Raw genomic sequence first — 12,896 nt, 5'->3', positions numbered from 1 at the left:
AAACATCACCGCCTGATAAATTTATCCGGACCTTTTGCCTAAACACTCCACTAACTTGAACTACGATTTAATCGCCAGCGAAATAATTAATTTCCGCTTTTAGCGGACGTTCCAGATGAATTACCCCTAAAATTCGATTGCGAACGATTAATGTACTTTTAAATTTCCTCCCCTGTATGAACCAAAAGCATCTTCCGACCTTCATGACACCGACACGAGTCCATTTGTCCTAATTACCACGCCCAACCGGGACTAAATGAAAAGGCCCTTTGATGCTTTTTTTTCGTTTTACTCCCCATTACATTACGGAGTGCAGAGACGAATTTCCAAGGTTGAAGCTGCAAAGATTTCGGTATAGTACCCCCTAATAGGTTAAGTTGACTTATTCACCTTGTTTAAACCCGTGTAAATAAACTTTGACAGCCCTGTAAAATTTTAGAACCGAAAACGCTTGCTTAGATGTACTCATAATGTTATATAAAGCTTTCTAAGCTTCTAAACTAAGTCCTAATTAAGCCCGAAACAAGGCGCCCTCCCGAACCGAGCCTAGCTTTGAGTCTAATTAAAGGTGTCTTTACATGGCAAAGAATTCATCAAACAAAAGGGTTCCTGCCAGGTTAATTGTTGTAGCAATCGGACTAATTCATTCGCTTCGTAAGGCAAGGTGTTTGGGGTAATTAAAGCTGACACAGAGTGTAAAAGATTTTGAGTTGAAATAGAGTAAACAGCGCGACGATTTGTTTGTAATTTGCCGTTGATCGGGCAAAAGGCATTAAGACGGGGCAAAATTGAATTTCTGCTGCTGTTGCCACTTTTGCAATATAAATGACGTTTCTTTTTTCGATTTGTTTCGCTTGCAACATTAACTGCCTCCAACTTAATTCAAAGGAATATATTTTGTTCACTTTCATTCCTCAAATTTCCTCTTTATTAACACTGAAACTGAAAAACCACATTTTTTCACAAATTTACAAAGGATGTTTTTTACCCTTAATCAAGGGTAGAAAGACTTGCGTAGTTTTTTGGATCGGGCGCATTGTTTCCAAGTCTACTCGACCTAAAAATTTAAAACTTCTGATCTCAGAAAATGCTAACAGACACTCCATGCTATGGAACATTTCATAACAAAGGCCCTCAATTACAACTATTAATTAACAGATTCTGTAACGGTTTAGCCATGTTTGTCAGTAATTTGCTCAATGCAGCTGAGTTATTTGGCTTCGGAAAGTGCCCGAGCATTGCATATTGTATGGTACGAATTTAAAGGAGATATATATATACATGTATATACATACAAAAAAACACGAGAGAGTTGACAACCTAAGTGCTGGTACTTTAAGACTCGTGTGTTGGTCGGGGAGAATTTAAAAGCTTCGGAAGTTTGAGGAAAACGTCTTTTGTCAAGGGCAAAAGCATTATCGGAAATTACGGGTCGATGGTGGAGCTTGGTAGGATAGACATTTGAATGCATAATAATTATCCGAATTGTTGGATCCATCCGAAAGGTTATTAGCGCTTATAATTAAATGCTTTGTAATGAAATTTCATGTGAACGCTTTGGAATGCGATTTAAAAATATGAGTGTGATCTTGTCGCAAAATTGTATACGAAACCAAACCAACAAAATGTGTATTAGCGAATTTTCTCAGTTTTAAATTCTTTAACGTGTCTCCACGAAGACACAATTTAATTACTCAAAAAGGCAATTTCACCCCAGTTTCCACTGCCTTGAAACAGTGCAATTTAACGACCCTTTGTGGTCCTTAATGATTCATACGGCTGTAGTCGGTACTTTATTTGGGCCCCTCCAAGCCACTCTTCTGTTTGCATTTAACCATCTCCCAACTATTATTTTTAAAGTTTCAAAGTTGCGGCAGAGCTGCACAATTCAGTAGTTAAAACTTTGGCAAACAATGCGAATCGAATCAATGCTGGAAATTGGCGAAACCGGCACGTTTCTACCGCGATGTGAATTTTGATCGAATTAAAATTGCTCTACTAGGTATCTCAAATCTTGGACACGATAAGAGCTAGGACAAAAGCAAAATGAGATCAAATAAATTTGCTAGTTGTAGTTTTGTCGAGAAAGCTACAAGAAGAGTCGAAAAGAAAAGTTGTCACAAATGTGAATAGAATTTAGACCTTAAATAAGAACGTTCAATTTGGTCATAAAAATAATTAAATTCGCCTTTGACAGGCAACCGTGCATATACAAAACAAACGTCGGTTCTAAATAATAATAATAATAATCTTCAAATATAATTCAACACATATTACTGATACGGTACAGATCACCCTGTACTCCACTTATTAAACTTATTTTTAACAATTTTCTTCACACTCATATAAATAAAATGCAGCTTAGGAAAATTCCTGAGAGTCAAGCAAATGGGGAAACTATCGCCAATTCCATTGCGGGAGACTTCTTAATAGCGTTAGCCGGGATTTACAGCTCTGGGGTCACGCCCCATTATTAATTCTTCTTTCGAACTGCGCCCTCTGATATGTCAGAGGATTCCTCTTACCGGAAACAAAGCGCCTTCCGGATCGAAACCCTTCCTGATTGCCAAAGTTCTCGACCCGTGTCTGATGCATATTAAACTACTGATGTTGTCCCAAGACAATCTACGCTTTCGGGACAACAAACTGTTTTTTTTTTGTTAAATAAGAGAAACTGATACGAAACGTTTCTGGGGTGAAAGCTCGTATATCCGACTCAGAAAAGGGTGTAAAATGCCCTTAAAAGCCCTTGATCCGACGCCTCTAGTAAGAGCGCCGTGACGAGCTTTTGATGTTTTTTTCAGTCCAAAATAAATCTGCTGTTCCTCTGTGTCAATGTTCCTCATATAATAGAATCAAACAGATTAAGGTTTAGAACAGATTTAACTACGTTGCTCTGTGTTGATTTGCTCGAACTTAGAGCAAAATTGATTGGTGTACAAAAATTCGCCAAAAATCTAAAAACACAACTAAGAAATTTCCGAGTCGCCCGTTTTCGCTTAAATTAAATTCAAAATCCCCATTTCTAATGGACCTTTACTGTCATCGAATCGTTTGGAAAGAAATATATCACGAAATTACTTTCTCTCGATTTGATTTGTTTCTCACACACATAAATCAACTATAATTAAGCAATTTCTATTTCGGCCGCGGCCTCCCTAATTCCTCCTATGGACTGGACAAGGATTGACGTCACTTTTACAGCTCTTTGACCAACGTTTTTAGGTCACCCCCCCTTGGGTTTACATGCTATAGGTGATAAAATTGAGGCAAAACAAACACATGGACTTTCCAATAGTTATAGAAATAGAAACTAGTTTTCGAGCTGTGACAATTCACCTCGTGATTGCTTCAGATATTCGGAACACCTGTTTATGTGAGATTGGCTCGAAAGTCTATAATTTCAATGGAAGGGGACACCTGGGAAATGTAATTTTAGCCAAGAAAAAACTACTAACGAAAACGTGATGTTTCCTAAACATGCGTCACAAATTTAAGGACATAATCCTGCAATTGTCTTACGGAACTGATCTCGACCCCTACTTCGGCCCGAAACACAATTAAAAGGGAATATTGGGGTTAAGGATATATTTTCTGCCTATGTAACAACGGCTGATGGCAGAGGAAGGACTCTAATTAATTAATTAACAATGATCACCAGATCGAAGATCTTTGGTTGTGGTGACATGACGAATTAATGTATTATTATAGCTTGTTTACTATTGATACCGTTTACTATGGGGATAGTTATCAACGAAAGATGTTGCAAATTTAACGATTACTTTTAATTCTAAAAATTTTTCTAAAGACTTTACAGACAGGGGTGGATGATAGTTTCTATACTCTCCTACTGAGAGCGGAGGAATGAAGATTCCACTAAACTCCAAACATCTCCAAAAATTCCCATACAACTTTATTCAAATGGGATTCTGGCGCGGAACATGCTCGTAGCCCTTCAGTTCCAAAATTGAGTTCGTTTACGACCCTCAAAGTGCATCCGATTAGTATTTTACACTAAAGGTTCGGCCGCTCGGATTATTCAACTTTGCTTGACTTTTAAACGTTAAAGATAATAGTTTGGAAGCAGTTTTGATACGAACAGAGGAACCATGTGAATCATTAAGAACTAGAAAATGGTCGTTAAGTTACGGAGATTTAAACTGGTCAGAAAATTAACAGGAAACAGTTCTGCATCATTTTGCAACTTATTAATAATTTTTACTTACTTATTTTTTTAATTTTTACTTTACTTATTAATAATTTAGTTCACCATGAAAAGCAATCATACTTCTTCCCTGTGTAAATAGTTAACAGTGTCAGTAATAATTCACCAAAAACTCTTCCGAGATCATTAACCATGAACCTAAATTAATAATTGTCGCAATTTCATAGATTTTTCCGAAGTTCTAATAATTTCCCAAAATGTGTCTTTGGTAAACTTGCTCTTAGTTGGAGCATACTGATTTAACCCATCAAAAACTCACCGGTCGGACTGGGGGTCATCGGCTTCATCACGATGTGCACCTGAATATCGTGAGTCTTAAACAGCTTCAACTTGCGCGAAATCAGACTCTTTGTGGTCGTGATTGCTTTGGTGTACTCGCGCACTTCGAACGACTTGTAGGGCACCACCATGCCCATGTTGAGATGCGTAATGCGTCCGTTTTTGTCCGACGTGGAGGGCGGCGGATGGACATGGTCCTCCTCCGGAATGACGTCGGGTAGGACCGTGGTGGAGGTGGTCGTGGAACGCAGCCCACGGTTAGTATTGCCGATGTTGATACCCCTACCGCGCGACGAGTTTGAATTGCGTCCTGAAATTGATCGGAAAAACAATTTACAGTTTACGATGCCGCTTCCCACGTTGGTGAATTCTTGTGTAATTACAACAAATTAAAATCGAAATTCCCCATGGAATGCAGACGTTTTTCTTTGCCAGTGCTCGAATTTGACCAATAAGTGATATTAGAAATTTATCATATATCATGTCTAACAAAATTTCACATTTTATGGATTTCTGTGGTGTAAAAAAAATTGATCGATCAAATTCAGGCAATGTCAAACAAGGTCAATTATTTATTTGACTATTTGAACAATAATAAGTTTAATGGTTTCAAAAATTGCTCCGCTTTTACCTCCTTTCTCTCCAATTTTAATACCCGATCCCCTCTGCGGTTCCTTCCAAGCAGGACCTCCACTCACAACAGACACGACCAACAAATTAAGAGCAAACACCGTTGTCAGCTTCATCTTTAAAACGCCTTTAATTTATACATATCTCAAACTAGTGAAGAATAAATTTACGACCGCACTAAATAACGTGATATGCGTTTGGCCCAAAGTTACGAGTGCCCTTTTCATAAATGACCCGATGGTTTATGTCTCCTTTGAGAAGGCAAAAGCGACAGGATATTGCGGCCCATAACTTAGGAGGGTATGACTGACATTTTCCTATCCCGTGGAAATCGCAATCTTTTACATAGATATAAACGTGAAAGTATGAAATACACGAAATAAGTAATGTGAACTATATTTAAGTGTGTTAAATTTTTTTGGTTAATAGTTACGACTTCATTTTGAGATTAAATTTTCGCCCGGGGAACCAATGGCCCTCGTTAAGACTCTTTGGCGGTATGCATCATAAATATAGTGAGCATTAATAATTTTCGATACGAGGGTTTTAAACAGACTTATGGTACTAAATATGATGGTTGATTTTATCGAATACCTTTAAGGGAAGATAATTAGAAATCGACTGTGCCTCGTTGTCAAGTATATACATGTTTCCAGTATGGATAGTTCCAATGTGGAAGGGCATGAGATGTTGAAAATTTTGACATTCGTTTAATCTACATATATATATTCTTTTTTAATTCTATAACTTGCATTGTTTAAAAGCGCATGAAAATTATGTAAAAAATATTCATAGAAAATCAGCATTTCTGTACTTAAAATATATTAATCTAAATCGTTTGAATTACCAAGTGACCATGTGTTCAGTCCTCGGGGAGAGTATCGTAATTACATGAAATACTTTCGTTGGAGTTGCATGCAGACATGTATTCGTATCTTCGAAACTCTAAGAGATTTTATATGAAACCCATATCCGTCTCAATAATTTTTCAACCAAGTCGAAATGGATTTTGGTAATAAAACATTAGATTAGATCACTTTTGCGTAGAATACGATGACATATCCAAAAAACTCTTTATCAAGAATACTTTATAAACTGTCACAGACAGTGTAAGCTACAGCAATTTTTAAGCAGGTATAACTTTCTTATGAAATTCTCTAAACATTCGCCCATTTAACCGTCTCTGTAACTCTTACAGTTTTCAAGATTTCAATACATGTATGATGCCAATATGAAACACAATTTTATATTGACGAACCATCAGTCCTGACCGATTTAAACCCGGTTTCTACGCCCGTGTCGATTCAATACGAGCTAAATTGGGAATTGGGTGCTTATACCCAATAAATGATTAAAATGAGGATTAGACCCAACAAACAGTTTCATAAATTTCTCATTTTCACAATCTATACTTTATCGTAGGCAGACACAAGTAAACGGAATATATTGTACATTTAATCACTTTATTCAATAAAAAAGATTATCTACCTCCTTAGTTGCAATCTTTTTCCCATTAAAGTTTATCTGTACTAAACGTGACCCGTCGCATTCAAGTGCAAATCGTTCATTCACTCAGACTATTGCCAACAAAATGAAGGTTGCTTATTCAAAAACCTTATTTTGCTTATCTTTTTTATTGTTAGTGCTTTTGCTGTATTACTCGTATATCGTAATTAATCCCCTCACTGTTCCAAGTCTCCAGAAACAATGGTGGGGGCCCGGACGGCCCCCTCAAAACATTACTGACGAGTCCATCGAATATTTCGAAATACCTGCCTTAGATGAGCAGGTGGCGGAACTCAGGGAGAAACTCAACAGAACTCGACAATTACGCCCTCCTCTTGAAGAGGTAAACTAGCACTACGGCATAGAAAATAAATGCTCTCCTTATTATTCTAAAGCCTTTGCATTCACCATTGTCAAGAATTCCAAGCTTGTTTCTAATTCTATTTGAAAATAAGACCTTATACACAAATAGGTGTGGAATCGCATACTATTTACACGTCCAGTTCAAATTAACCAAGAATAACATTCGCTCTTTATGGAGGATTCGGATAAAAATCCGTGTTAACATTTTGGTAACAACAAATCTATCATCTTCTTCAGAACCTGGGAAAAGTTAGTAAAAAAGCGAAAATTAACAATGACTTGAAATGCAGAGGAAGCATGCCTAAAATGCGTGAAGCACTCTGAAATATTCAGTATTTAAATAAAGCTCAGTGTCATTCCGTATGGTTTGCCAATCTTGTCGGTTTTTTCTAAGCCTCATTCGCGTCTCCAATAACAAGAAAACTTAAAAGAGTCAGAGTCGTGCATGGAATCGGGCAGTGCTGTGCGTAATATGTCAAAAATGAATAGTAACTAAAATTCGTCGTCTCAATAGCTGGCAGCATACTCGGGTTGAGCTCACGATTATTTGAATTGAAGTAGAATTTTTATATATCGCGGCAAAAAGTCTGATCATGAGACGAACAGTGCGGTCGAGCGTTACCAAATAGCAATTATCATTTAAAATTTCATGTTAAATTACTTTTGATATTAACATTTTCAATTATTTCTTTTATTTTTTAGAAATAACGCCTCGCACTCCGCTAAGGGTGGAATTGCACAACATTCTCATTTAAAACTAAGTGAGAATCACATTCACCCTTTTCTAAAGGATGGGCGAAAATAGTAAAATACGTAAAACACACTGAACATTTCTCGTCTTATCCTTGAGAAAAATTTGAGGGAAATTCACATGTTACATTCTTATATTCCATACACTTTAGTTCCGTTAATTTCCGTTTTTACTTGTTTAAAAAATAAATTGTAGTCCTTCAGCGATTTAGACGTGGAATTTTCGGTTTGTTTTGCATATTTTACACATTTTTTACGCTTATATAAAATATGCGAAACGATTTAATATTTCCTCGGCATAATCTCTGGGAAATATATATTTTTTTTAATAACAACCCCTATTTGGGTGTGAGGCGTTATTCCCAGACAAAATAAAAGAAAAAAATTAATGAACAATCCATCTAAAACGTATAGAATATATTTGCTTATTTGATACTAAGCACAGGGATTGAAAATCCACTTTATTCACGTGACGCCGTAAAATGTGCCTCATGAAGTGAAGGTTCTGCCTTTGCTACTCATTCATTAACCCAACTTGATTAGCGAGTTCTACAGCATCATCTCCATTTTGACAACAAGGAAGGAGTAAAAACTTCGTTTTCGTGTTGGTAGCCCCCTCCCTTCCAGGTTATGGCTTTTTCGAGGAAGTCGCAAAGTCCGGTATGAATTCTACTGAAATTGCTGCGATTTTCAATACGCTCATGAAGAAACTCCGTCATGAGCGGTACTACGTCCAGGAGGGTATATACATATACCGTATATGCTCATTTTTTTTTAAGTTTAAAATTAACTTTGTGATTATTATTTATTAAGGCGACTGGGGATCGTTCATTGGCCATGATATGGCAGTCCTCTATCTCAAAAACGTTGTAGGTTTACATAGAAACTTCTGCTTCACTTTCACCACGTTTAGCTAGAAAACTTACTTAAGCGTCGCTTTTCCTTCTCTATTTTTCAGTTTTTTCGAAGAGGAACATATTTGTTCCCTCTGGAAGGATTTTTGATTCTTCTTGATTGAATTTAAATATCTCCATCTTCAGGCCACCAAGCCAGACACGATTGGTAAGAGTATAAATTATGGTGTTTGCGATTTTTAATGTTTGCGCAGAAATAGATACAATTAATATGAAGTGAGTACTAAAATTACAAAATGAAAAATTGCAAACAAATAAATAAATTCGTTTTTTTTCTTTTTTCGTTTTTTATAATTTTTGTTTATCCATTTCAATTCATTTACTGCCATCAAATTTCCATTTTTCAATTTTATTGCTTTTACTTCATATTCATTGCACCTACTTTTGCGTAAATGTTAAAAATTCCAAACTGTTTCCCGTAAAAAATAGTTCTCCTATTTAATTTTTTTGTTTATGACTAATTGTTCAGGAGTGGCTCTTCGTGATAGTCCTGTAGTCCTGTAGGTCTGGCGGCCTACATTCTGGAAAAAGTTATCACCGGCACTAACGCCCATTGGGACGATTTGCCTGATGGTGGATTAACTAGAAAATTTTCCTGGACAACATCATAATTTATTGGATCACTGGCTTCATATCTTCCTCCGTCAGACTGTACTCAAAAACCTTTACCTGAAAGTATCACAATCTGGGCATATTTAAGTAAATTACCATCGAGAGCATAATCGAATTGGAATAATAATAAATTTTAATTAGAATGCCAGTGGAAGTTCCTGCGGCATGCAGTAAATTCAGGTTCGAATCAGCTTTGCACCGGAAACGCTCCTGAAAGAGGGACACAAGAACTTAATACACTTCGAGGACTACACGGATACTGGCCATTTTGCAGCTGCGGAAGCGCCCGAACGTTTGCCCGAGGATATTTTGGAATTCGTGCGGAAAGATAAAATAACGACAATTTACAAAAATAAACCATAATGCTTCCAAGTGTGATATGTGAATTGCCTTCAATCATTTGAGAAATTAAGTTGAAAATTTCACACTTTCTTCTTTTTACATATATGTATGTTACACGAAATTCGGTTGACAACAGAATAACGTAAAAACACCTTCGTACGTGTTTGACACAATTGGAAAAATCTACAGAGTGAGGATAGTGCTTTTTCCAAATTTTACCGGTCAGGCTTGTGCCATCCAAAACATTTTTTACAGCACACCGCTGTTAGAAAATATGTTCGTGTTTACACAGCACACGTAGGTACAGTATATATGAAGTAAGTAATAATAGTACAAAATGGAAATTTGTTAACAACAAATGAATTGAAAAAAAAAAGGAAAAAATGAAACCAAATTTAATTCACTTAATTGCCTGCAATATTTCATTTTTTAATTTTATTACCTACTTTATATTTATGGTACCTACTTCTCTTGCTGCGTAAACGTTATAAATTCCAGACTCAAACTTAGTGCCTGGCTATTATTTTCCAACGATTGAAATTATTCTTCAATTTCGAAACTTTTTTGTCCCCTTTTCAGGCCGTTATTTTTTCAATTGCCAGTTAAGTTTGGCCCTCAGGATTGTTCCATTTCAATCGATGATTATTCCTTGTGTTCAGAAACCATTCTTTCGTCTTTAGCTTGCGCACCGATGACATAAAACACTAAAACAACTGGAAATCGCGTCCTCCCTTTGTGTCGTAGGTCACCTTCCCCTTTGAACTCCGACCCGGACACACCCCTCAATTAAAAACCCATCCATAATGGCCTCGTAACGTCGAATAGTCGCACATGAAATACCGCAAAGGGCCGTTTCATATGCGATTTTATTATATTTTTTCATATCTGTTTTTTTACGGCGTTTGAACGTCGCCTCAAAAAGCGCGCCCTCCTGAAACAGCAGACGAGTCATCATACTCTCTTAAGTTGTGGGATGATCGCAATCCCATGACCGATGTATTTTATCAATTATTCGTACCCCACAAAAACTGTATAGTTCTAAAAAGAGAGTCACTTGATCGAGGGAACGAGAATTGTTCGAAGTCTCTCTATCGGCACCACAAAGAACCAAAACGCGCGCGCGACTACCTCACCAGAGTCGGACGCAGAATGGAAGTGTGGCGCCAAGTTCGCGATATGCCCAAAGTACGGCCCTGTGCCCTTCGCCTCCAGGACCGACGTCGAGGAGGCGCCGAAAATGACTGTCGAAACGATTCAGCATCGGGAGGGAATTCCGCATAAAGAGCGAGACGCCCCGGCGTTAGAATGCATGCGCGTAAAGGAGGGATGACGTTGTTGCTTTGTTTTTCACTATTGAGAGAAAAAACAGTTGTCTGTCAAAACAAACAAACAAACGCAGACGCAGAGTCCTCTTAATCTATTGTGATTTTTGCTGATGGTCCTAATGGCGGACAAATAAAGGGACTTTCAGTTAATCCCAATTGTTCGGACGGCCTAATGGCCTTTAGGGCGTATCTAAATAGACTCACATTCCTACCCTTTGTATAATTTTATAGCCTCATATCTCTTCGAACCTTATTTGTAGATTTGCCACATAATACGTACTATGTATCCAAGCAAAAAAACTGGGCCCAAAATACCTTAAATGACTTTATTGCCCTCATTCTACACAATAATAATTATTCAAACGAGGATTTTGTTTATTTTTTCATTGTTAAAAAAATAAAAGCAAAAGAAGGATGTCCCTTGGATGAAACTTATTTTAGGAGAACAACGTCTTAAATGCAAATAGAGGTTGCTGCCCTTTACTAATGGCTGGCAAAAAACCCTAGTTGACAAAAAAAATTGGCAAGTGGTCAAAAGCGTACAAAACATATTTCCATATTATTGGACATAGGCGCCTCGAATACTAAATATCAGGTCTATATTCAAAATCCTATGTATTGCTCGAACCTCAACCGCTTCGTTTATCTACCAAAGAAACTTATTCACATATAGTTCTGGTAACAAATATCTCATCAACTGGAAAATTTTAAAAAATCTTGCATACAATTCAAAGCTTCAAAGCTTTTCTTACGTATGGTGAGGAATTTCGTTGTCGAGCGAGAAAACTGATTTAATTCAGTTTTGTTTGAATTAATTTTAAAACAGACACTGCAATCGGGCTTTCTGGGGAAGAAAGAATTTCTTTCCCTTTCCCCGTTTACCCGATAATACGAAAATAAAAACGTGAGAGGAAATTTTGCTTAATTACGGTAAAACTGCCCTTTCGGATTCGGTTTCCAAAAGGGGACGCTAAATTTCGAACCTCATTGTTTGGCCATGGTTTTGCGTAATTATGTCTCCCGAAAGGGCCTTATTAACTGGAAACAAACACTATAGTGCAAACCCCAAAGAAAACTGGGTTACACCCTATATAAACAAACAGAATAGTCGCAACGTTTTTCAAACTTCATAATCGTACGTTTGATTACACCCTTGCGGATGCATTTTTCAGACCCTCTAGAGTCGATTTATCAATTTGGAGTCCATATATTATTGGGTTTGACAGGGGCACGCAAGGATCCTCTCCCAGTTGAGTCGATTAGTCAGAAATTGATAAACGATTGAAAATAAAATATCGTATGTCGGATCGAAATAAGGAATCGACCATTAAAACTTATTTACGGTTGTTAATCACAATAACGCATCGAGGGTTTAAAAAGTTATACGTGCACTTGTCAAAAGTCACATTAATTGCAGTTAATTTAAACCTAATTTAAACTTGCATCAGACAAAAAAACTTCGAAATTTAAAATACTATACGGTTGCTTGCCTTACCTTAAATGAATCCACTTAAAATTTCATTGAATTAAAACTCCCTAAACCAGTAAAAAATCAAATGCATTGTAACTATTTACAGCATTACCGCCTTGCCGCGACATTTTCATACCTCAGCAGTACGCAAATACAAGCCTACTGTCATTCATGTCAGCACATTTCTTTTTCCTTTAATTCCACAAGGTAAACAAAGACAGCAAAAATCATGCCAACTTAAAGTTAGGAAATTGACAGCTAACCATTGACGTTACTGCAACGAAGCCATATTTAGCAAAAATTCTGTAATTTTGGACGTAGATTGTAAAAGAAATCTGAAAAAGCACACATTTAACAATATTTTAGAGTGTTTCAATTAAAAAAAATAATTTCGAACTACATTAAGTTAAACCTCCCCTAAAATACCCTTCCTCCTTCTAAAATTGAAATTATCAGTTTTTTTTCCTATGGCAATTTGA

At 36.8% G+C, this 12,896-nt stretch overlaps 1 protein-coding gene across 2 annotated transcripts in view; it reads right to left on the bottom strand.

Moving 5' to 3' along the window:
• Positions 1 to 10,867, bottom strand: part of Nmdar2 (NMDA receptor 2) — a 61,042-nt gene extending 50,175 nt beyond the window's left edge. The window contains exons 1-3 of one of the 2 annotated variants that reach the window (XM_066393822.1): positions 10,640 to 10,867; positions 5,136 to 5,451; positions 4,485 to 4,814 (exon numbers count right to left, since the gene is read on the bottom strand). In XM_066393822.1, coding sequence (XP_066249919.1) covers positions 4,485 to 4,814; positions 5,136 to 5,250 — 445 coding nt within the window. In that variant the 5' untranslated portion in view covers positions 5,251 to 5,451; positions 10,640 to 10,867. Of the gene's footprint in view, positions 1 to 4,484; positions 4,815 to 5,135; positions 5,555 to 10,639 lie in introns of those variants that run through there. The other variant, XM_066393823.1, reaches the window with a different exon arrangement.
• Between the last annotated feature and the right edge of the window lie 2,029 nt (positions 10,868 to 12,896).

The sequence above is a fragment of the Euwallacea similis genome, chromosome 10, assembly GCF_039881205.1.
Source record: "Euwallacea similis isolate ESF13 chromosome 10, ESF131.1, whole genome shotgun sequence".
Lineage (NCBI taxonomy): Eukaryota > Metazoa > Arthropoda > Insecta > Coleoptera > Curculionidae > Euwallacea > Euwallacea similis.
This window is presented reverse-complemented; position numbering and strand designations above follow the sequence as displayed.